Consider the following 27,044-nt stretch of genomic DNA (forward strand, 5'->3'; position numbering starts at 1 on the left):
TATGGTCATATAGGGATTTGGGAAGTGGGGAAGGTTAGGAAAGTAGGGAGTCAAATGAAACAACTAGTAAGAGCATTTCTTGTTTCTCTAGAGTACATATTTTTAGTAATTTTGGGGAAAAACTACTTGATGCTCAACAATTTCAATTACCTCTTTTATGCCATATAATTTCTTCTTCTTTTATCACTGTCAACTACACCACCATCTTCTCCATCCTTCAGGCCAACAGGTTGGAGCTCCTCTTCCTCTTTTCCCCACAAATCTGCACCATTTCTAAATCTTATTACTACTTCTTTCCCAACATCTCCAAGATCCATCCGTTTCTCTCTATCCATGTAGCCCTCTCTTTCATTCAGGCCCACAGTATAGCCAGTCTTAATTATGGCAAATCTTCCTCTCTGGTGTCCCAAACACATTGGCCCCTTCCACCCATATAAAATTCTGTCTCTAAACTTATCCTTTCTAGTCATTTGATCACAATTAAATGTAAGCTTCTTATCACCATCTTCAAACTCTACATAACACTGACCTTTCTTATTGTTCCCCTTTGTCAAGCTCCAAGTTGTCCCCATACTCTTTGCCCTGGCAACGATCCCAACCTCCTCCACCCATGTCAGATTTTGACACAATGACTTCTGTTCCTTCCTTCATGCTGCCCCCTATGCATGTCATGATCTCCTTAATCTCATCCATAAGGCCCTTTCATGTCCACATTTAAGTTTCTCTTAAAGACCCAGCTCTGCTGGGATGCTATACTAAATCTTGTTGATTTGCATATCAATTTGATCTACTTTTGTTCCTTTTCCCAGATCTCTGTCCTTAGACCGTGAGGCCCTCAGAGCAGGTACTATCCTTAATTGTTAGGAAAACACCAAGTGGACACTACTTCAAAACAAACTACTAAACCTCACTGAGGTACTTTTACACAGCAGAGATGGATATACTATTCTACCACAAAACTGAATTTCCATTTCTCCTTTGGATCTAGCAGCAGGCTGATCTTGGTTTCCCATAAATCCAAACTCCCACCATACTGATTCAGGATTTGTTTCTCTTATTGCCTGTTCAGAGATGTGACTCCCTCTATTTTAGTCTCAGGGGTTCTTTTACATACTTTAGGAGAGACCACAATTAAAATCAAGCAAAATAATTACAGTTATTAACCATGGCTGTTTTATTTTTAAAGGAAGGAAAAGAAAATATTAAACAAAACAGAACATAAATGCTAAACACTGGTTACTTCACAGAGAAATGTACTGAAAAGATTTTAACTCGAGAGCTTTTAACAGAGTGAAATGCCTCTGGGGCACTTTTTTCTTGGTAAATTAAGACCAAGATCTTATTTCCCAAAATTGTTATGAATTCAATCTTAGTATATCATTGATAACTATAACTGTTTATAGATGGGTAAAATAATGTGTTTAAGGGAAGGTGAGTCTTGTTTGGTTTATCCAGGATAACAAATAGTTTATAAATGGGCAAAGGTCTTAACTAAATCCTGTGAAATCAAAGAAAATATTTAAATCAGTTTGTAACAGTGTCATGCACCACCCACCTCTTGTGAGCGCCCCTTTTGGTTGGGTGTGTCTGCAGTCTTTAAATAGTCTTGACCCTGGTTTTGGGGCGAACCCCCAGGGTTTTCTCCCTGGAGGCAATGGTTTCACCCTCTCTGGTCTGTTCTGGCACCAGCTCTCCAGCTGAGCCACTAATTAGTTCAGATCCCCTTCTGGGGGTTTATTGCTGTCCAGTTGTAGGTCATTTCCCCAGTGGCTTATGGAGGGGGAGGGACCGGGCCTTCCCACTACTCCGGGACCCTAAGAATAGCAGCTGTATGCCGCTGTGTCCTGTTAATGAAACTGCTTTCAGTTCCCACAGCCCCAGCTTTCACCAAAGCTTCACCTTTACTGAGGGCTTTTCTATGTTCAGGCCCAGCAGCCAGCCAGGAGCTCTTCCTTACTTCCCAGGTTCCTGCCATCATTGAGCTGTCCGTGGTGCTGAAGTTCTCTTTGGCCAGTGAGGAGCACCAGTTGTACTCCTCTGGCTCCAGCAAGGAACTGACTCTCGTCTGCACTTCAGCACCTTGTATATTAGCCTGCAACCCTCTGATGGGCAAGCCCCTTGCAGCCTACCCCTGATTGGTTGCTTTCCTGCACAGGCTCTCTAGGTCACTTGGAGAACTTGGCTCCTCTGCTCCTTTTCTGGGATGGGTGTGGCAGGATCCTGAGGCCTTCAGCAGGGGGCCTCTGGGCCTAGTCCACCTCATCACACAGTTTTGTAGGAGAAACTATTTAAAGAGCTGTCTTAAGATAGGTCAGTTAATAAATATTAAATATCTTAAATCCAGTTCCCCCTATTTCTCTGTTTACCAAAGTTTAACCCATCTGCTGTCCAGGAATACGTGGCCTAAACAATTGGGTTAGCAGGAGATACTGGTAGTATCTTAAGTTTCAATAACATTTTAGTATTCCAGTAAAATCATTACAACTTTTTAAATCGAATCCCTGGGCAATACTTTAGCTACTTCCATCTTACCATGCTGAGGTCTTGATAATGTCATGTGGGCCAAAAGATTGCCTTTTGTTGCTGCTGTGTTGCTGATCTCTTCTTTTTCTTCTTAGCTGTCTTCTCTTGCAGCTTGCTTGTAGAGATGTACAGGATGAGTTGTGTTGAATACTGTGAAGTCAAGAAGAGTTGTAGAGTGAGTCCTGCTGGAGAATCACTCCGAAGGTTTTATATCCCCACCTCCAATTTCATGAAATCATAGGAAAACCTAATTCAGACTTGTTTAGATTCAAAACTGTCATCTTTCCATTTCTCAATGCCTTTGTGGGTTGGCTTTCATTACACCTTCAGCTCCTGAATAGACATGCTGCTTAATTAATATGCAACACGCTTCTAATTGCCTTTGTTCTTTTATGATACAAGGTGGGTGAAGTAGTATCTTTTATTGGACCAACTTCTGTCGGTGAAAGAGACAAGCTTTGAAAGCTTATACAGAGCTCTTCTTCAGGTCTTTTGTGGCTTGTAAATTTCAGGTAATCTTTAGAGTTCTAACTCTTTCTTCATTTAATCCATTTTCTAACATATTTCTTCAGTTTCATCAGGATTCAACAGGATTTGAAATTCTGATTTCAAAAAGTATAAACACTTTTTTTCAGTTCTTGAAATAATATTTTAAAATTACATAATTATTAGAGAGAGTCTTCAGACTGGAATAGTTGTTCAATAAGTTGTCCTTTCTTAACATCTTTGAAGGGGTTATTCTTTTTCTTCTGAGTTTGGTGACAAGCTTCTTAAAGTTGCCAAATAATTCCCTAATTAATATAAATATTCTATTTGTATTAGTCATCAGTATTCTTTTATTAATAATCAGCTTAGCAAGGTCATTAGATCCCATTTTGGTTCACAAAGCATTTTACCATTTACATAGCAATGGCATTAGGAAATTACATGAGATCTGCATTTAGCTATCATATTTGCAAATATGCATTTCACAAAGGCTTACCATCTCAGCATTTCAGAAAAACAGAGGTATCTTACAAAATATTTCTCAACTATATATGTTTTTCTTAGTGTCAAGAATAAAGATTTTAGAGTGATTTTAAAAGAATATTTTTGCCAACTGGTTTACAGTTCTGATAATACATCCCTAGGCATGATTGCTTTTGAAGTCAGAGCCTACCTTTGTAAGATCTATTGTTTGAGATTAAATCATCTTTGCCAACTGATGTTTTAGTCTAGAGAAGTATCCTGGGCTGTAATAAGACTCTGTCTTTTGACCCAGTGCTCCTTAGTTATGACCTGTCAGAGCATTCACAACTTGCATCTAAAACTTCTTATTAAATATTTCATACAAAACACAAATTTCAATAAACAGTGATACTATTTTTAAAACAGAGCATCAAAGCAAATACTATCGAGTTATAGTGAAATTGGAATTAAAAAAGCTGCATCTTAGGGTTTGTATAAACACATTTGGGTGTAATAAATGTGGTGTTGTATTCCTTAGCACTTGAGGAGTTTGTCACATTGAAAGACAACTGAATTCCTAATAATTTCCTTCGCTGGGACATTTCATAGAATTAAATAAACAAAAATATAAACTTGTGAGATTTTTTTCTCCAGGCATCATATGTATGAAAGTAATGATAAATATCCCCTAAAAATCAGTAAAGGCACAGGCAAGTTTGTAATGATCTAACATAAGAATATGTTATAATAATTTATAGATACTGTTTTTGCTTCAATATGGAGATATCTCACCACAAATGGAAAAGATTTCGGAGAAGAGTTAAGGAGTTTGGTTCTGGCCATGTTCAGTTTGAGATGACAAGATATCCGTGAGGTGGAATCAGAGATACAAGCTGAAGTATGAGATTAAACGAAGAAGATAGTTTAGACTACCAGATACTCTGAAACAGGAACCTCAGTGTATCTCCTTAAACAGGCATATACACAATAAATACTTGAAAATAACTGAGAAATTTGATTAAAACTAATCCTAATAGTTTGGTGGTGATTGTAGTGAGCTAAATGAGCATATCTGTTTTGAGTTGGCTGAGATTCTTATTTATTTCCCACAATTCCTAGAAAACGGTTTACTTCTGTTACTGTCACTCTGCTGTTGCTTTTCACATAAATGGTATTGGAGTCTCAGTGCTACAAAAGATACACAGGTATGAAACCCTTTACTCTAAAATCATCCTGGTATATTCCAAAGGGAATGCTGGGGAGTGAAATGTAATGTAGCTGTCAAACAACTGGAGTTTGGGATATAATGTGTCTTGGGTCCATGGTATATCTAGCAAGAAACAAAAGGTACAAATGATCATAAATAAAAGAAACAATAGTGAGGTTGTTTCCTTCCATACACTGAAAAGTAAAACAAGTTTTTTCTCAAAAGCCCAACGCAACAATTGTGCATCAGTATTAGAATTACTGTAAATAAGTGAACTGGCAGAATTTTCTGTAAGAAAAACAAGTAATATGATAACAGCATAGGGTATAAATCTCATGGAGAGTTAGTTTGACCCTAACCATATAGAAATCTTTCCATGTTTTCTAACAACTGAAAACCGCAGCAGCATTAGTTTAAAGCATGCAGAGCTTCATTGGTTCAGTTTACTGCAAATGTAAAAATGTAATCCCCTATGGCAGTTACAGAAACAACTCTTTTGTGGTTTTCCTGCTGATGTGCCATGCATCAGCCAGGATTTTCCAGCCCGCATGCAGAATACAATAATAAAAATGCTTAATATGTGAAGTATTACGCATTCAAAGTGTTTTACAAAAATTAGCTAATTAATCACTTCAGTGTCCCTGGTGTCACTGTACTTCAAGAACTTTCTGGAAAGTAGTGTCCATTGGGGTCACATTTGTCCCTCATGTGATTTGAAGTTTAAGTGCTCAAAGGACACATTAATTGACTTTGTCAGGTTTAGATCGCAGATTGGGACAAACTCATGGATCAGTGAAGGTAAATTCACCAGTCCTTTACTGCAGTCCCTAATGGAACACAGTGGAGTTATCAATGGATGGTATTCTGAGATGGCAGACAGATGCATGTTGGCTGTAGACAGAGAGATTGAAAGATTGTATGTACTGAAAATAGTCCAAAATAGATTATATAGAAACAGAAGGAATAGTGCAGTGGTTTGAGCATTGGCCTGCTTAAACCCAGGGTTGTGAGCTCAATATTTGAGGGGGCAATTTAAAGATCTGGGGCAAAAATTGGGGATTGATCCTGCTTTGAGGAGGGGGTTGGACTAGATGACTTCCTCAGGTCCCTTCCAACCTGATATTCTATGAGAACACAGAGGCAGATTGCTTTCTACTGCCCTTAGGGAAAACCTTTCCCAAATCTGAGAATAATGTTTCAGTGTAGATGGCTTCCAAACTGGTAAGATTTTCTGCAATTCTGCAGAAGAGGCTAGGGCAGAGTTAGTCAGGATTCCATAATCCAGGTTCTGAGGGGAATGGTTCTGGACTGGGATGTAGAATGAAACCATTTTATTTCTCCAGGAGGTCTGATGACACTGGTAAACGATAAGGACGGTCCCATGAGAGAGTCAGGAGAACAGAGTACCAATACATTGTTTAGCCCACACTAGGGCAATCATTATGACCAAAGATTCGTCTTCTCACAACTTTGATGACAAGTGGAATCAGTGAAAAAGTATAAATAAGTCTTTTGTTTAATTTTAACAGTAATGTGTTTGTGATTGAATTTATCAGTCCTTGGTCTGACACAACACCAGAGGCATTTTGCATTGTTGCTTATTTCAAAGATATCCTTTGATGCAAAGCTCCACTCCTTCAATAGTAGGTCTTATAAGTTCTGTTCTTGTCTGTGGCATTGGGATCAGAGCCTGGGAAGAGAAAGGGACACTTTTGGAACCACGTGGTGGGAACTGATGTCTCTTATCTATGCATATGTCCCCAGAGTCTGTACACTGCTGCTCCTTTTATTTCTGGAGCCAAGCTGGGATTAGAGACTTGGGATCCTTTCATTGCTATGTTGTTTCTTTCCCTTGTGGATGAGAGTAGAAATGATGCTTCCAGAAAGGATAATCCTGACCAGGGGCCTGATAAAGATCCACAAGTAGATCAACAATGGCAGTGTCTCCCACATAGGTCAGATCTTCCTTGGGATGAAGGAGGCCTCCAGCATTGAGGGAGTTTGTCTGGAGTAGCTCACGACAAAGAGTGCTAACCTCAGGGGGGACTATCAGAAAGCAGGGCAGATGCCCCAAACTGGTTGTATGTACTGTTGTTAGATTTCACCAACCCAGTAACAAATGTGAACTCCCAAAGTACTACAGTAATCTTACAATGGAGTCACAGACAGTACCCTTGGACACTCCAGGTGATTTTACCACCTAGGACTATGTGACAAATAGTCACTTACACCAAAGGTCACTCAATATTCAGATTGCTCCCAGTTCCAAGAGACCAGTCACTCACCCCAGATCAATGTGTACCTTAGATCACACACCAAAGACAATGCTTGTAGTCAATCCTGTAATAAACTAACTACAGTTTTATTAACTAGGAAACAGACATAGAATTATTTACAGGTTAAAGCAAGCAAGCATATCTACACAAAGGAATTTCAATCTGTGATTTAAAAAGTGACAGTTGTAATAATCTGTCAGTTCAAAATGTCTTTCAGGGCTAACCCATGCCAAGCAACATGTGGATCTCTTTGCTAATGTTTAGGAATCTTTTCCCCTCAGAATCCAGACAGCATGAAAGAGATTCAATTTCTCCTTGTCAGGGATTTTTATCCCCTCCACTCCAGCTTCCAGACTGATGGGATTAATTCATGCATAGATCTCTCCTTCTTGGAGGGAGTTAGGAATGCAATCAACAGGGTCTCTCTCCTTTGATGCTGCAAAATACCCCACTGGTCTTCAGTGGGCCATCTTGTATGCAGGTCAAGTCCTGTACCTTTATTAATGCTTCATTTCCTGTTTGGTGAGTCAGAATTACAGAGGTTTACAATGCAAACACTCAATATAACTTTAAACCATGGGCTACAGAGGTTAGAAGTGAGATCAATACATGCAGCATCAAGTATTTTATGAAGTCTAAACAATAAACACATTCTTATCAACTTAACATCTAATATCTATTTTGATAATGCTAACTCACAGGTAAACAAGACTGGTTTCCAGCAGTGACGCTTGGGGCTTGGCATGAGCTGGCACCTGGTCTGCCAACATCACAGAGTTGTGCCATACAAACTCGACTTACCTTCAGCTAAGGGTTGAAATACTTAAATGGGGTGCTGTGAGGAAGCTTTCACTGCTACTGATGGTGCAATACCTAACAGAAGAAGCAATGGAATCCGGGGACTGGGCTGCCAGAACAGGAATCTGGCCTGGCTTCAATTCCTACCTCAATCCGTGACCTATTGTGTGACCTCAGGCAAGTCACTTCACCTCCTGTGCTTCAGTTTCCTCATATTTAAATTGGAGACTACGATAGGTCCCACTTGTTGTAAGGGCTTTGAAAATCTACAGATGGAAAAATGCTCAATATTATTATTTTTTTCTTTTCTTCTCTGACTGTCCACCTGACCTCTTTTATAAGTACTGTATTCCCTTAAAACCAGAGATGCAGGGTAAACAGAACCCCCAAATCTAGAACTAGATCCAAATTTGCACCTTGAATCTATCTCCGTGGATTCTGAACACCTTTAAATTGGGAAAGGGACAGATTCAGATCCAGATTTCCGATCTCCAGGTTTGGGAGTTCCAAAAGCTATGTCCCTGTTTTGACACATTATAGAGATTTCAAGTTCTGGCCAGCTTCTACTTAACAAAAATATTCTTCCCAATAAGTTTTGTGTCTTAATCAAAAATTGTTGCCAGTATACTGGTTGATTCTATTCTTTGACTGAAACTGTTTGTCATCCTGCACCATAAGCATTGTTGGTTTCCCAAGAGATTTGGCATGGCATTTTGGTGATGTTGAAGAACTGATTAATAAAATTGACTTCAGAGAAACAGACTGTGATGGAATCAAGAAAAACAAATATTGATAAGAGGAATACATTCAAGCCTTTACCCATGTGTAAAGCACTAGAAAAAAACCTTAGATGGAATTAGAACTACCCTAGAACTGTCATTTTGTGTATTGCCACAAGACTGCAAGAGAGACAGTGGTATTGAGATACATTTGCTGTGACGTATTGGCACAGGTGTAAACACACTGCTAATTTTGACAAGACACTGACATGCTGCGGGATTTGGTTTATCAGCTAGGGTGGTCTAATACCGGATGTTCTGATTTTAATAAGTTTTCAAACCAAAAGAGAACATGATGTATTTATGGTAGGGAAGGAGTACTTGTGGCACCTTAGAGACTTAGAGACCTTTTCTTTTTGTGAATACAGACTAACACGGCTGTTACTCTGAAACCTGTCATTATGGTAGGGAAGTAATTTTGCAAATAAAAAATAATAGTTGTAAAAAAAGTTTGATGATATATGTAGTGGAATTTTCCTATTTTCTTGAATTTCTTCTATATTTAACAAGTTAAAGGAGAGCAGAAGACCTAGATTTCTTTATTTAATCTCTTCTAAAACCATTTCCATGTAATACTTTCTTAGCTCCTGATTCAATTAAACTAAATTTTGTAACCTGCATGGCAGACTTCGATACTAAAGAAGACACCTTTATTTTTTTTTGAAGCAGGTTCATAAAAATTAAAAAATTAAATCTTTTCTTTAATAAATATTAGTGGTCTTCCCGTCTCTCTTATGCAGCGGAGCCCCTTCTTTGCTTGCTGCTAAACTATTCATGCTAGAAATTGCTCTTTATTCTTGTTTCATAAATATACTGTTGGTTTCTTTGGTTTGGCCTTTGGAATGTACTAGATTACACCAAATGGCAGATACTTTTAGAAAACATCACCAGGAGAGGTTACCGTCAGACCTTCCTATGAGGATTACTATGATGTGGTATATGAATCCCACACTGCCAGGAAAAGAGTCAGTGAACTGCTGTGGGCTTAGTCGGCCCCGTCCTGCTACATCGTGCTACATCCTGCTACATCGGCAATAGATGTCGGGCTTAGAGGGAAGGGTTAAAAGGGGAAATTCCAGCTTAGCTAGATACTAGCTGGGCAGGAGGGATAACCACCTGCTCTCCATGAGAGGAGCCTAGCTCTGGTCGGAGCTGACTAGAGACTTGCCTACCTGAGCCTCCCTGAGGCAAGGTAGGCCTGATGTGGGGCTATTGTTTTGATTTGCTCCCATGATATGTCTGTTGTTGCTGAGTAAGACTGCTGCAGGTGATGCCCCACCTGAATATAAAATCCTTTTGACTTTTCCACCCAAACAGAAACCCAGCAGTTGATTGTTGCGAGCACAGGAGCGACCCCGTCACAGTTGCAAACTACATAATTTGAACACTGCTGACGCTACTGTTTTATTTACTACTTCTCTGTAAGCCTATCATCAATGAACCTGTGTTCATTGACCTTGGAATAACGGACCATATTAATCCCTGTTTTTTTATCCTCTAAAATCATTGAATTTATATCGGGAATGAATTTTGACCCATAAATATATTTTGTGGAAGCTAAATATTGGAAAAATAAATTCTGTTTTATGGCATTTGTAAAATGCAGAAGTAAATCTTTTGCATGAAGTAATTAACCCAGATGTTTTTTTTTCTCAGTTTGTTTCAGATCCTTGTGCCAGCAACCCTTGTCACCATGGTAACTGCAGCAGTAACGGTGATGGCTACCTCTGTTTGTGTAATGAAGGCTATGAAGGTACAAACTGTGAACGCTCATTTCACGGCCTTCCAGTCTCTGGATGGGCAGAGTCACTGCCACCAAGACAAATCAGGCCAGTATCAGCAACCTTGGAACCTGACATTGTTTTACCCCATTCAAGAGCAACTGTGACATTACCTACTTGGCAGCCAAAAGCAGGACAAAAAGTTGTCGATCTAAAATGGGATGAAATAGAGGTGAGACCATTTTGTTTAACAGTCATACATAAAAAGCTTGTGGATGTCACTTGTTGTTATTTAGTTATCATTTGTCTATGGGCCATAGGCATATATGTAGGAAGACTGAAGATATGATCCCTGCCCTGAGTTGTTAATCCATAAAATTAGCCAGTAAAACACTTGAGAAAATGGTTTTAGGCTTAACCGTTGCTCTTTTGAAAATAGATGTATGCTTTTGTAGGTATAATGCATGGGAAATCTTTGAGAAATATATGGTACAATATCTTTTAGTTCTGCCATTTTATTAATAAACTGGAAATTCCAAACTTCAAATCCGTTTAAGAAAAGCAAAAGTGTAAAGCAACTACCTTTTAGCATGGTTTTCTTCTATTTACACAGTAGTAATAATCTTTTACATTTATAGAGCAAAGGGTCCTATATTGCTTTGAAAGTTATATAGTCCCAAAACACTACTGCAGTGAAGCCACCTTTGAGGTAGAAGATTGCATACTTGGTGACAAAAATAGCACACAGCATGCTGCATAACAGTAGGGGTCTGGGATATGGGGGAGAAAACTTAAGCAAGTATATTGAGAAGTTGGGTTTGCTTTTTTTTTTTAACAATCTTATGAAAGTTTTTTTAATGGCTACTCAACATCTCTGTTTTTATTGAGCTCTCATTTGAAAGGCACAATATATTGCAAGAAATGCAGTTAATTATTCTAGAAAAATAAACCCTTTGTACACCCTGCTGGGATTTCAACATGTGGTTACAGAAAGTTTTATTTTGTACGAAGGTAGCCACTAGTTACAACATACTCTATTAAAAATGTCACATTCTTTGAATCTGTCAAGGTCACATTCACATATAGTTTTTGAGTCAGAGCTCAATTGTGTGCAGTACAATTCATGAAGTCCCCACGGAAACTGTGTGTTTCTAGTCTTTCCAGCCCTGCTGTCTCATCAAGTTCCATCTTCACGTTTTGTAACTCTACTTTGATTACAGCAGGCTAGTCTGTGATTGAAGATGTTGTAGAGTTGTTTGCCTCTTTGTAGATATGCTTTGTGATGTTCGTACATGGAAGAGAAATGTATATTTTATGGTTTCCTATCTGGGCCAGAAGTTCCAAGAATTCTGTTTATTGTTTTGCAACAGTAAATACTATCTGACTGTTCTGTATCTAATAAATTCTGAGAAGTGTATTATATTTTCAGATCTGTTTCCACGCTGGTAGGGAGACTGATCAAAAGAGTCTCAGATCTGTCAGTGAATTCTGCAGATTATCCAGTGTAGACTTCTAGAATGATAGTGGGAATATATATATTTAATATTTTCAGAGAATACAAATGCTCAATACTTACAGCTAGGAAATGTATGTAATAACTACTTTAACAATACACTGTACCGTATACCACATGCTATAAATAGTTTTCCTGAAGTGTGTCTTTAGAGATGAAAATTTTACATTTGAAAATAGCCAAAAATGTACATATGCATATTTCTTAATTACATTTAATACCTGTCATAGATACAGTGATGACCTCCAATCCCTGACCGATCAGCACGCCGCACGTTGGATCTTTTCAACCTAGGTCAAAATGAACTAGTTATATTGCCTCGGGATTACCTTATTTTAAGTTTTTACATCTTCCAGAACTAAACCCCTGTCATGGTGTGTTTTGAAGCTGGTAATGTTTGGAAACCAATTCTGGTCACCCTGTTCAAGAAAAATGAATTTAAACTGGAACAGGTGCAGAGAAGAGCGACTAGGATGATCAGAAAAATGGAGGTCCCATCTTATGAGAGGAGACTAGAAGAGGTTGGCTTATTTAGTCTTACAAAAGAAGACTGAGAGGGGATATGATTACTTTTTATAAATACATTAGGGGAGTAAATACCAAGAAGGGTGAAGAGCAATTTAAGCAAAAGGACAATGCTGGCACAAGAATAAGTGGATATAAACTAACCATGAACAAATTCAGGCTGGAAAGTAAAAGAAGGTTTCTAATCAAAGGAGTGAGTTTCTGGAACAATATAAGTTGTGGGGGCAAACAATTTAATTAGTTTGAAGAAAGAGCTGGACAAATTTATGGCTGCGAGTGTATGATGGGGTTACTTTTGATGGTGGGGAGGGAGGGGCAAGGCTCACAAGCCTCACAAACAGGGGCTCACTCCCAGTTTGTCTTATGTTCTAAAGCTCATGCATCAGGGTTTCAGCCAGCCACCATCAGGGGTCAGGAAGGGATTTTACTTAGTAAGGAAGGAGTGAGTCCTTTTTCCTGGGGGGGAAGTGAATTTGTTTTGGTCTGCTTTTTGGTAGATTGTTTGCTGTTTGTATTTTGCATAGTCTGTTTGGGGGCTGTGTATTGTGACTGAGCTGGAGGCCTCCCAGAGGAGTGTGCACTAGAGATTTTCTGTCTTTGATCACTGATGTTGGACAGATAACTGCCAAGCCTTAATGAGGGCAGGGCTGACCTAGACAAAAGGATTATAAGCCAGTGAACAGAGGACAGAAAGCAGGGGAGTTTGTGTGGGATTTTGTAGGAGGGAGTTTGGTGGATTTTTGTCCTTTCATTTTTAAGACTAGGGACTAGGAAGTGAAGACAATGATGGCTACTGAGGTAGCACTAGAGGTGACCTGAGGAAGAGAGGAGACAAAGAAGATGACTGGACACAGAAGCTGCAGGATGTATATTATTCTGACAGAAACTACTTATGTATGAAATGTCGCCTGAGAGAGCTCATGGAAGAGAAGATCTGAGGACTAGAGATGCATCTGGAGATAATGGTGGAATTCAGATGGGGATTTAAAGACATCATGGGGGAAAGGAGAGAGGAGACTGCACATACAGCTCAAGATTTGCTGACCTTGCCAAACAAGTGGACCTAGAGGGCAGACTACTAGACGAGGAGCATGACCCATGATGACAAGGCAGAGGAAGAGACAGGCTAGTTTAGGAGAGAGAGAGAGTGGAGGGCTGCACTGGAGAACAACAAGGAGAAGCAGGCTGAAGATGGGGTGGCAAGGAAGGAAAGCAAGGAAACCAGTCCCAGTGGAAGAGATGATGGAGATATTAGGGATGGAGCCATAGTAAAGATAAGTATGATATAAAGGGGACAGCAAGGGACCACAGAAGTAAGAACAGCTGGGAGGGAACCTGATATTCACACCAAAACTAGTAAGAGACAGGCCTGTGTGACTGTGGGTTCCTTACTAACATGAATTGACAGGCCTGTCACCAGAGCAGATCCAAAGGACAGAAAGGTGTGCTATCTGCCAGAAGTAAGGACATGAGATGTAGACCTGTGGCTGAAAGGGATCCTGATGGGTGTGGGGGAAAATCCACTGGTTGTGTTTTATGACACTGCCACATTCCTGCAGGAGGGGCTCTAGGATGAGTGCACAAGGCTAGGGAAAGACTCCCAAAGAAGCAGAGGCTCAGAAGATTTTCTTTAGTGGAATGCTTCCAGTCCTTAGGGAGGGAAGGTGAAGGTGTGGTAAGATAATGAAGACAAACTCATAGCACCAATCCTTGCTGAAGGTTTTTGAACATTCAGGGAAAGAGAGGGCTCTTCTCAATTAATAGACTAATCCTGAGTACATGGGGTACTAACCTTCTGGGATCAAGGCTGGCATGATTGATAAGAAGAGCTTTAAACTAGGAAATGCAGGGTGGGGGAAAGTTTGGGAGAGATTCCTGTAATCTCCATGCTTGGCATAGACTGCATAGCTAGGGGGTCGTCCGGGCCATGGACCAACCAATTTTAGGCAGCTGCATGGAAAATAGGGTCGTCACCTGGCTGTTTTTCAACTGGCCTGGCCAGTTTTTCTACTCTCTTGACAGTTGCTGGTCAAGAAATTTAATTTACTGGACTCTTTTTTTGTTTTTTGTTTTGCCGTGCGCATGTGCAGTGATCTTTTAGCTAGCAGCTGCACATGTCATGGCTGAGTGTGTGCATTTGATATAGTATCATATGGGGCTTAGTATAATAATTGTATAATGGCTAAGGGACTGGCTAAAGGGGAGATGACAAAGGATTGCACTGAAAGGATAACTATCTCTCTGGAGAGAGTTTACTAGTGGAGCTCTTCAAGGATCGGTCTTGGGATCAATCTCATTTAATATTTTCATTAATGACTGTGGCACAAAAATAGGAGTGTACTAATGAAATTTGCTGATGACACAAAGTCTGGAGACATTGTCAATACAGAAGAGGATTGAAATGTTATACAGGAAGAACTGAACGATCTTGAGGAATGGAATTATGGAAATGGAAATACATTTAATAGTATAAAGTACAAAGTCATGCACTTAGCTAATAAAAAGAATTTCTGAAACTGGGGACTCATCAGTTGGAAATAATGGAGTAGGAGAAAGACATGGGTGTATTAGTTGATTACTGGATGACTAAGGCATCTATGTGGTGTGGCCATAAAAAGGCCATGAAATCCTATGATCTTTCAGGCAAGGTATTTCCAGTAGAGAGAGAGAAGAATTCATGCCATGGTACAAGGCATTGATAAGACCTCATCTGGAATCTTTTGTATACTTCTGATCAATCATGTTTAAGAAAGATTAATTCAAACTAGAACAGGTGTAGAAAAGGGCTATTGTGGTGATCAGGGGAATAAGAAGCCTTATGAGAGGAGACTGAAAGAGCTAGCTTGCTTAGCCTCGCACAACAAAGACTGAGAGGGAATATGATTGGTCGCTATAAATACATTGGTGGGGTAAACACCAGGGAGGAAGAAGAGCTGTTTTACAATGCACAAAGTACAATGTGGGCACCAGAACAAATGGGTGTAAACTGGCCATGAATAAATTTAGGCTAGAAATTAGAAGATTTCTAACCACCAGAAGAGTGATATTCTAGAATATCCTTCCAATAGGAGTAGTGCAAACAACAAATCTAATTGCTTTTAAGATGGAGCTTGATACATTTATGAATGGATTACATCAGTGATTCTCAAACTTTTGTACTGGTGACCGCTTTCACATAGCAAGCCTCTGAGTACAACCCCCCCTTATAAATTAAAAACACTTTTTTATATATTTAACACCATTATAAATGCTGGAGGCAAAGCTGGGTTTGGAGTAGAGGCTGACAGCTTGCGAACCCCCCCCCATGTAATAACCTCGTGACCCCCTGAGGGGTCCCAACCCCCAGTTTGAGAACCCCTGGATTACATGGTCAGGGTTGCCAGCAGTAGCAGCAGACTGGGCTTGATGACCCATGAGATCCCTTTGAATCCTACGTTCCTAAATGATAAGAGCCAGCACTGAATTATATTCAGGATTGCCAAAGTAAAATAAGTCAATTATGAACAATTATCATACCGGTAGGTGATACCACAAACCATAGTATCTGTCAAGAAAAGTCAGAATGTAGACAACATACTAACTTTAATTAAAGATCTCCACTTCAACGTTGTTTTGACTCTCTCCTAACTTCTCCTTGAGGAGTCTCTTCTTCTCTGTTGCAACAGGCTCTAATGTCTGCAGATCAGAAAACATCTGAGTACTTGACTTAGGTCTTTAACTATTTAGTAATCTCGGCTGAGACACGATACGTGTTGCATATTAATCGTTGCATAAGGGGATCTGTTCAGAGAGGGTTTTGGGGGGCAAGTGCATTGTGTGGTTTTATATTATTTGTCTGTTGCTACTAAAGGATGTGTCTCTACTGCAGTGGGAGCAAGTCTCCCGGCCTGGGTACACAGACTCATGGTAGCTGGGCTGGAGCTAATTGCTAAAAATAGCAGTGTGGACGCTGGAGCTTGGGCTCTTAGGCTGACCCAAGCACCTAGACTTGAGAGTCTGTGCTCCAGCCCAGTGTTAAATAGATATGAGCTCATAGTCTAAATAATGGAAATTGCTTGTTGCAGTTTGAGGACTTAAAAAAAAAAAAACAAACCAAAAACACCAAAGAAACTTCCAATAGGTTTAAGTTTTGACATTTGGAATGTTCCAGAAAAATATTCCAGAAGGCTTTATTGTGCTTTAAGAATTGTAATTCTAATTAGCTGTACAAGAAACGAGTAACATACTATGTTGTATTATGTATCACCATAAGTATCTATTCAGAGTAAACCAAAATCATAATACAATAGTAAACTAAATAGAAAATAGCCTTTGTTTATCAAGCATTTTCCTATCCCTAAATAAATAAGGCCCCAGTTCAGCAAAGGGTAATGCATGTAGAAGTTCCATTGAGTTCAGGGGACCTATTCACAGTGGCTACACCTACAGTTGTGGATAGGGGTGCAATTCCCAGTTTGCACAGACATACCCGTTCTAGCTCTGATCGAGTTAGCACACTATAAATAGTAGTGTGACTGTGTAACACAATGCACGGTGGTGGCACGGGCTAGCTACCCCAGTTACAAATCTGCCTGGACCAAATTAGTATATACTTGGTGCGGCTATCATGTCCTGCTGGTCGCCACTGTGCTGTGCCTACCACAGCTCAAAGAGAGCTAGTGCGAGAGTCTTCACAAGCTGGGAATCATACCCCTAGCTCCTAGGTCCCTTTCAATCCTATGAATCCTATGATTCAATCAATGATTCTATGAAGTGTAGACATAGCCAGTGCATAAAGTTAAGCATGTACATAGCAGATTGGTTCCTAAACAGGGAACTAAGTCATATTTATTAGCATTTTTGTCATAGTTCCATTAAAAAGCATGATTACAATGCCACCAAAGCCCTTCAGAATTTGGAAATAAATACTAGGGTTGTATTTGCCTTCCAGGCAAAATGCAGATGAGGTTGGATTGATTTTAGTATCAAGCACTAGGCATAATAAAGGTCAGTGATGCAGCAATTTTTTGAAGTTCAATAAATGATAACAATTTCATAACCTTTTGTAAAAAGAAAAGGAGTACTTGTGGCACCTTAGAGACTAACCAATTTATTTGAGCATGAGCTTTCGTGAGCTACAGCTCACTTCATCGGATGCATACCGTGGAAACTTTTGTGACTTTTTTCTTAATGAAACAACAGATTGTAAAGAAAAGAGAATTCAGGTGAGTTTATTATTCAGGAATAAATGGATAAAATGTTAAGCCTGACTTTTAAAATATTTTGATTACAGGGATTCTTTGAGATGCACTCACAAGGTGTAGAAACCAAAATTAGCTAGATATTAACTGTTAATATCCTGGACAAATCTTATTGAATTAAGATAAACTTTATTGAATTAAATTAAACTTTATTGGATTAGGTTTAATACCTGAGGGTCCATTGTATTAAAATGCAGTTGTGTATGTGTTATGGAGTTATAGTAGGAGGGAGGTGCTCATGTAATTCCTCCGTTATCGGCCCTTTGAACCTATCCTCCTGGAGAGGTGCACATATACTAGTTCAAAACGGATTCTCCAGGGACCAACAGACAAAGAAGAGGTTTTTGGATGAATAGCCTCATTTTAAACTGGGTCAGGGCCTTCTTCCTTATCCGTCAAACAGACAGGACCTCTTATCCAATCGTGAGAGAAGGATTGGAAGGACTTGGCTTACTGGGGCCCATAAAACTGGTTACTAGTTCTGAACGGAGACTCTTATGAAATTGTGACTATAGAAAAGACTCCCTTTGTAAGGCATTGAAGGACTGCTCCTGCCAGAGTCCATGTTAGAATCGGGATGATCTCTTGATCTCTGGTAAGCTTACTAGCATGCATGTAGGTTCTTTTATTGTTTATAATGATTTCTCTGTAGTGCTAGGACTAAAATAAGCTTGCACTGAAAGAGCTGTGTGGTATCTAGAACTGAGGGCAGTCAGACTGTTAACTATCTCTGAAGATAAAGCAGGTAGCCTGTCTGTGGGAATACCACAGTGAAGGCAGGAAACTGTGCAGCCTGGAAATTCCCCAGTCAGAAGGGAATGAGACGTGGGTCTCCACCCAAGAAAGGCAATGGCTGGGGAGCTGGACAGCTGAGAGTGGGTGCCCTTGCTGGATCACTGAGTTGTCCTGAACTCTGACAGCCCCTATTTGAGTCATCTGCAAGAATTGAAATAGGACCTTTAATCTTCCATTTCTTTATGTGCTGCCATGGTACATGTGATACTGGTTCAAAATAGCTCTGTGTATCTCCTGCATCGTCTGGTGCTCTCAAAAATCAAGGGAGACTAAAGGGAAGATGTGTTCTATTAAGATTATATTAATTTTCCTGTGACTTGTGTAATATCACCAAATCTCTTCTCTGCCACATCATGGCTCTGGGCTTTAGATATAAACACTATTTCCAGAGGCAACTTGGCTCAGACATCTTTGAACAGGGTAAAACTCTTCAGTGGGCCCCTTTTTTAAAATAACAAAACAAAATAACTTATCTTAAAAAATATCCTTAAGGACTCCCCAGACCCAAATAAAATTATGCTTAACCATCCATTGTCAAAAGACATTCAAGGGAGTTTCAGGTAATTTTGCCACAACTACAACTTCTAGCCGTACCAGAACCACAGCTCTCTTAAACTCTTTCAGTACACTGGGGTGAGGAAATCCTTCCACAATATCAACTAGAGAGTGAAGCCCTATTAGTTCAGACCCACGTTTCTTTAGTGCCCAGGTTGGGTTCAGAACTTTCTTTTTAATGTGATCTGTTACTACTTCCAGCAAGTATCAAGATTCATAAACAAGGCTTCTCGTAGTCTTTCAAGAACCACTCCATCTTGAAACTTTTGTCTCCTCTTCCTTTAAGACTGAATGAAAAGATAAGGCTTTCTGAACTGTGTAGTGAACAACCTTTTCTCTGGAGCAGTTCTCAATGTTTTACATTCAGCAACCTAATGTTACAGCAGAGAAACATTTCGGGACTCCTCTCCCACCTAGTCATAAAGTATAGGGGTGTGGTAGCAACCTCCATGTTGAGAATTTATGCCTTAGATCCATGATTCCAGTTGCATCAAAAGAGAGTGGGTTCCATGTGCTTCTTGGTGATTTAAATAGTTCTGGATGATCTTGTCTGACTCTGGATTTGTCTGTCTTCATGTGCAAAACTGATTTCATGATGGAGGTCGTAGCTCTACTGATCCAAGAACTATAGCCCTCTCCCCAGTGCATCCCTACTGCCATGAATGTCTATGCTTTGTAATCAGGAATGACCATTATCTGATTCAGGAAATACCCTTCAGTCTATCACCTGTTCCTTGGGTGTTCTGAAGTTAAAGGCCACCCTGATGGTCATCTTGAGAAAAGAGAGTATCTAGATCTACTACTGACAAGACGATATACTTGTGAAGACGCAATCGTGCAACGTGATAGCTTGCCTCACTGACTGAACCATCCAGTACTTGGAAGAACATTGATAATACCTTGGAGGAAATCCAAGATTTTATTCGTGGAACCTAAAAAAGGGTGCAGAGTCTCAAAATTCTGTATCTGTAGGTGGAATAAATCATATTCTAATTGAGATAATTTTGAAAGTATAGTTGCTGACTCCACCAAGGTTACAGTTGTTTTCTGAACAGAAAAACAGAGCCATCTGTAATGGAATTTGCCTGGCAGATACTTACTTTCATTCACAAAACACTACAAAACTGACATGATTTCTTCATCTGATGCCACCTTTGGACATGGAGTTCTTCAGTCTTCCCCGGTGCTCTTCAGTAAAGACCCTCTCTTAAAAATTTTGCTCAGTACTATTAGGTTTGATATTATGATGTTGCTACTCTGGACACTTTCACTTTTCCTTCCCCATTGTTAGAAGTTTTTTTTCTGCTTGTTGCTTCCCAGCAGTTCCAACTCTGTGAAGTAATGGAGGAGTTTCCATGAGATGGTTAGAGAGCAAGAGAATTGGTTTCCTTACCTGTAATTCTATCTTCTCTGAATGGGAATTCCCTGCTCTGTTTCACCCTGGGTGGTATTCAGCAATTTCAGTATGGCTGAATGGAGAGGGTAAGATCCTTATCTTCTGGGTCTTACAAACCTGCTTTTATTTCTTGCTTCCCCAGCCCCATTTTTCCCATGCAGAATACAGTTCGGCATCTAATCGGTTTGATTTTTTTCTAGGGGTCTCCCTCCCACCCCCAGCATTCTTTTTAGCTTTGGCAGTATGGCCTGGGGGAGAAAGGTCATGCAATTTAATCCTGTGCCTTTAGAGGGTGCTGCTAGGCAGATTGCACTAGTAGGGGAGAAAAGAGGAACCTCTTGCCTGCATAGAGACGTGGAAAAGATGGAAAACCCAGCAGTTCCAAGCCGGATGGAACAGAGGATTTGCATTCACAGAAGATAAATTGCAAGTAAGGAAACTAATTTTATTGAATTAAAAATTAATTAATGTGTAATCCCTTGGAAGGAGATTTGGCAGGGTTAGCATTTACAGAAGCAATCCTGGTAATGTATTCATCTTGGCTGGAGGGATATAGTTTTTTTGTGAAATAACTGTCATATCACTTTTAAAATGGTACAGCTTTGGGATATAACATTTTTCTCAAGCTAATAATTTTTACAGTATTTGCATTCACCCAATGCCCTTAAAATAAGTTTTGTCAGAAGTCTAAAACTTTCATTTCCTAAAGCACTGGCTTTTATTACCTTGCCCTTCCAACTGAATGGTATATGTCAATGAGGCTTTTATCTTCCTGAGTCAGTTCAGATGTGTTATGTGAATTCACACTTGCAACTGCATTCTAGACAGTAATTTCCCCCACTGTGGTTTGGCAGCAAGACCAGGTGGATCTCATTGCCTCCACCTGAAGGGTAGAAAGGAAAGAAAAGCTAGGGAGAAAGACAAGAATAGAGAATCCTTAAGAGCAGCCAGCTCAGGAGGAAACTCAGACATAGGCTTATGTTGTCACTTGTGAATAAAGAAGAGATGCTGAGTTCTGAACAATAATCATTTGTGTGTGTGTAATGTACTGAGAGTGTTTACAAAAGTATGCAAACTCACTGCAAACCACAGTGGGGTGTTGTGAAAGCTGTGATGTCACCAGCATGGTGCATGCTGGGGTATCATAACAGATAGCCCTCAGGGAAGGATGGACATTTTGGGACTAAAAGTACAAAGGAAAAGTGAATTTTCACTTGTTAATATGTTCTGAGTCTGGCTAGTGGGGGAACCCATCATGTATTGTTAAAGGCAATTAAATGTTCATTGTGTTTCCAGGCCACCTTTAAGACTTAGAGAGCAAGGACTAGATGCTCTGAAACTACAAATAGCAAAAGCCCTCTGTTGTAATCCTCCCAAAGACTCCATGGTTTTTTTCCCTGGCAAGCACACAGTGGAGCTCCTCCCTACCCCACATAGGGCCCTTGGGAAAGGACAATGGTTAAAATATTTGAAGCAGAAATGTGATTTTTGGTTTGTCATCTCTATCTCATTAAAAAAGGAGCTCAGTATCCATTGATTTAGACCCAAACTGTTTGGGTCCATTCATATTTATGCCAGTTTACAGGTGAGCAGAAGAATACCTGTGTCCTCATATCTGCATGATGGACATATAATCATTCTAAATACTGCATAACATATTGAAGAGCATATCTTTGTAAGCAGTTCTTGAGGGTGCTTCAGGGCTTTGTCTGGCTGGTGAAAGATTATGCTTTTTTCCTAATGACTATTTTTAAAGTGGTGGTGTGTGCCTTAAGGAGCTGCCTTGCTCAGTTAAAGGCTGTTTCTAGTGCTACAAGGAAATCTTGGAAAAACATGATACTGCAGTTGTGTTCAGTGGATCTTTTTCCAGTTTCAGCAGGCATAACTGCTTGTCTGACCTCATGGGCGTGGAACTGGAACATGTAGATCATGATCTCTCAATGTCTGCATTTTTAGGAGAAAGCATATCACATGTCCTTTCAATTTTACCTTCAGAGACTCCTCAGATGAGACTACAAATTTGGTTGATAAAGGAAATAGTGTTTATGTAATATACCTAGACTTCTGTAAGGTATTTGATTTGGTACTGCATGACATTTTGATTAAAAGCTAGAATGATATAAAATTAACATAGCACACATTAAATGGATTAAAAGGTGTTGTAACTGATTGGTTCTTGGTGCTTCTCTGTTGAACATTCTTATTAATAACCTGGAAGAAAACATAAATCATTGATAAAGTTTGCAGATCACACAAATTGGAGGACTGGTAAATAACAAAGGGGACAGGTCACTGATACAGAGCAATCTGGATTGCCTGGTAAATTGGGCAAACAAATATACATTTTTAAAATGGCTCAATGTAAATGTATACATCTAGGAACAAAGAAGGTAAGGCATACTTACAGGATCGGGGCTTTGTCCTGAGAAGCAGTGACTGAAAAAGATTTGGGGCTCATGGTGGATAATCAGCTGAACATGAGCTCCCAGTGCGATGCTATGGCCAAAAGGGTTAATGCGATCCTATTAAATGAATAAATAAATAGGGGAATCTTGAATAGGACAAGAGAGTTTATTTTACTTCTGTATTTGGACTGGTGTGACTGCTGCTGGAATACTGTGTCCAGTTCTGGTTTCCGTAGTTCAAGAAGGATGTTGCTAAATTGGAGAGGGCTCAGAGAAGAGCTATGTGACTGATTAAAGGAGTAGAAAATGTGCCTTATAATGATAAACTCTAGGAGCTCAATCTATTTAGCTTAACAAAGAGAACAATAAGGGGTGGCCTGATTACTGTTTATAAGTACCTACCTGGGGAACAAATATTTAATAAAGGCAATCTAGCAAAGAAAGGTATAACATGATCCAATGGTTGGAAGTTGAAGGTAGACGATTTAGACTGGAGAAAAGGTATACATTTTTAATAGTGAGAGTAATTAACCACTAGAACAGTTTACCGAGGGTCATTGTAGATTCTCCATTACTGAAAATTTTAAAATCAAGATTGGATTTTTTTCTCAAAGATGTGCTCCAGAAATTATTTTGGGATATTCTATGGCCTGTGTTATACAGGAAGTCAGACTAGATGATCACAGTGATCCCTTCTGGAATCTATGAATCTGAAAATCCCTTATTTAAATATTTTGCTGCAATCCCTATTTTCGCTATCTTCTTCCAGCTATTGTAGCTTCTCTTGCAGAGCCAGTGATCTATTTGCATGTTCTGGTTTAGTTTTCTCTGTTAGTACTGGTCTAGTGTACTGGTCTAGCAAATCCTGATTTTCAGCTCTTTCAACTTAGTAGAAAACTCTCCCAGGACCAAATACAGACATGACTGGAAACTGTAATGTATTTCTCCCATTGCTATGGAAAGGTTCTGTGTAATTTCTCCTGTAATTCTGGCTGCCAAACCATGATTTTCTCTTTCACTGGTATTTGTCTGAGGACACATTGTTGCTGGCAGCATTTTGTTTCTTATCTGTGCTGGGAAGCTGCTGCTTCTCCTTCTGTTTTTGTGCTGATCTAAATTCCAGATTTTTTAAAACTGAAATATCAGTTTTCTGACACTGTAAAATTCTATTTTGGTTCAGTGTCCTTCTGTTTTAGATGTCCTTCGGTTTATCAGATCAGTGGGTAATGGAGCCAGAGTGAAATGTAAATGGAGCTGCTAGTTAGGTCAGCATCACACGACACCTTCCTCTCCAGGTATAACTGTAAAAGCCCTGCATACCCTTGCTGCTTTGCCTTGCATTAAAACATTTTGTGTTTATGTTGCCTTTCCTTTGAAGCTTTAATTTAAGAGAGTGTTCCTGTTTGATTGCATGTTGGTTTCCACTCTCAGTATATTATTTTTTGTGCTGCCCCTTGTGCAATTGTACTGTCCAGTTTATTTCTTTCTGTCTTGTCTGTCTGGTCTGTCTTTTCTGTCTTTCCACTTGTCCTCCCAGTCTATAAAAAGGGAAATAAGGGTAACCCAGGGAATTACAGACCAGTTATCTTAGCTTCACGACCTGGAAAGATAATAGAACAATAAATTTGCAAACACCTGGAAGGTGCTAAGTAACAGCATGGATTTGTCAAGATCAAATCATATCAAACCAACCTAATACCTTTCTTTAACAGATAACAAGCCTTGTGGATAGGAGGAAGTGGTAGATGTGGTCTATCCTGACTAAAGTAAGGCTTTTGATACTGTCTCACATGACCTTCTCAAAAGCAAACTAGGGAAATGGGTGCATAACTGGTTAGAAAACGGTTCCCAGAAAGTAGTTATCAGTCATTCACAGTCAAGCTTGGAAGGGCATAATGGGTGGGGTCCCGCAGGGATCAGTTCTGAATCTGGTTCTGTTCAATATCTTCATCATTGATTTAGATAATGTCATAGAAAATACACTTATATGCAGAAGATACCAAGCTGGGAGGGTTTGCAAGTGCTTTGGAAGATAGGATTAAAATTCAAAATGATCTGGACAAACTGGAGAAATGGTCTGAAATAAATTGGATGAAATTCAATAAGGACAAATGCAAAGTACTCCATTTAGGAAGGAACAATCAGTTGCATGCATACAAAATTGGAAATGACTGCCTAGGAAAGGGATCTGGGGATCATAGTGGATCACAAGCTATATATGAATCAACAGTTTAACATTGTTGCAAAAAAGCAAACATCATTCTGTGATGTATTAGCAGGAGTGTTGTAAGCAAGACATGAGAAGTAATTCTTCTGCTCTACTCCGTGCTCATTAGGCCTCAGCTTGAGTATTGTGTCCAGTTCTGGGCACCACATTTCACCACTCCAGAGAAGAGCAACAAAAACGATTAAAGGTCTAGAAAACATGACCTATGATGGAAAATTGAAAATATTGCTGTTTGTTTGGTCTGGAAAAGAGAAGACCGAGAAGGGACATGATAACTGTTTACAAGTACATAAAAGGTTGTTACAAGGAGGAAGGAGAAAAATTGTTCTCCTTAACCTGTGAGGGTAGGACAAGAAACAATGGGTTTAAATTGCAGCAAGGAGATTTAGGTTGGACATTAGGAAAAACTTCCTAACTGTCAGGGTGGTTAAGCACTGGAATAAATAGCCTAAGGAGGTTGTGGAATCTCCATCACTGGAGATTTTTAAGAGCGGATTAGACAAACACCTGTCAGGGATCAACATTTCTCAAACTGGGGTCCATGAACCCCTGGGGTTCCCCTAGGGGACTCCAGGTGGTCCGCGGGCCCCTCTGAGAAACTCCTCCCCCTCCCTTCCAAGCGCACCTCCAGTACACTGGGGAACAGGCTTACCTCTCCTGGATCCCCACCACTCCCGGAAGCAGCAGGCATGTGCCTGTGGCCCTTGGGGCGGGAGGCCAGAGTGTCTCCGTGCACTGTCCTTGCCCGAGCACCGACTCCGCTGTTCCCATTAGCCGGGAATTGCAGCCAATGGGAGCTGTGGGGGTAGTGCCTGCAGGCAGGGGCAGTGCGCAGAGACACCTTGCCCACCCCGGCCTAGGAGCCGCAGCCAGACGGGTGTGCCAGTCACTTTCAGGAGCGTCCCGAGGTGAGCACTGCAACCCTTGTCCCCTCCTGCACTCCAACCCCCTGCTCCAGCCCAGAGCCCGCATCCCTTCCCACACCTAAACTGCCTCCCAGAGCCCACACCCCATCCTGAACCCCAACCCCCGACCCAGCCTGGTGAAAGTGAGTGAGGATGGGGGAGAGAGAGCAAAGGAAGGAAGGGGGGATGGAGTGAGTAGGGGAAGGGACGGGGAAGGGCCATGGCCCCAGGAAAGGGCGGGGAAAGGGGTGGAGCAAGGGCTGAGCTGGGGCGGCATTGTGGGTCCCCGAAAAATTTTAAATCAAAATGGGGGTCCTCAGGTTGCTAAAGTCTGAGAACCGCTTGTTTAGGTAATACTTAGTCCTGGATGACCTCTCGAGGTCCCTTCCAGTCCTGCGATTTGGTTGTAACTTTTTCTGATATAGACCAAGTTAATGGACATATAAAATTCTGCTGTCATATGATTTATGATTGACATTCATTATTGAGGGTGATGGTGGCTATATTTTTAACTAACATCATACTGGAATATGAGAATAGAGATGTTAATGATATTTTTCCCACAGGCTTGTTAAAAATCAGGTTCTCTCGGAAAGTGATTGTACAGTACAACTCTTACCATGCATATTGGCAAATATAAAAGGAGGGATGTCAGCCAAATTCATATTGGGCTTTGAACATAATCTCCATCATCATGGTTTCCAAAATTAAGAAACAGTAATAAATTTATTAACATTTTTCTATGTTACTTTAACTAGCACAACAAAATTGCACACTATTTATTTAAATTTGAAATAATCAAATTATCTGTTGAAGCCAGAGAAGAATTCAGTAACTTACTGCCTGGTGAAGCAATAAACTGAGCCAGACATACAATTTTGCTTATTGTGACTAATTGGCCACATGAGTCAAAATTGAACTTGTATTACTTGAAAATTATTACTTAAGTAACATGCCAGGATTTTCTTGTGTGTCTTTTTTTAATAGATACTTCATTGTCAAATTCAAAATGTGGATTTGAATGAAACATGAGTTTAGAATTTGGATTCTGGCTCTTCTTTTTGAAGGATGATTCACTCTTTGGAAGGGGTTTCAGCGAACATTCTCAGTTTATCAATAACCATAGTGTAAACCTAGCATAATAGGCTCTATATAAGGTTTTTATCATACAAGATGGGTTACAAACCTATCCTTACTTTTTGTCAAATGTAGAAAAGAAATTGGCTCATTG

The 27,044-nt window shown here is 40.0% G+C and overlaps 1 protein-coding gene across 1 annotated transcript in view; it reads left to right on the forward strand.

The window, feature by feature from the left end:
- Window positions 1–27,044, forward strand: part of DNER (delta/notch like EGF repeat containing) — a 283,977-nt gene that overhangs the window by 124,130 nt on the left and 132,803 nt on the right. The window contains exon 2 of the mRNA XM_048864354.2: window positions 10,188–10,484. Coding sequence (XP_048720311.1) covers window positions 10,188–10,484 — 297 coding nt within the window. The remainder of the gene's footprint in view (window positions 1–10,187; window positions 10,485–27,044) is intronic.

The sequence above is a fragment of the Caretta caretta genome, chromosome 9 (genome assembly GCF_965140235.1).
Source record: "Caretta caretta isolate rCarCar2 chromosome 9, rCarCar1.hap1, whole genome shotgun sequence".
Classification (NCBI taxonomy): domain Eukaryota; kingdom Metazoa; phylum Chordata; order Testudines; family Cheloniidae; genus Caretta; species Caretta caretta.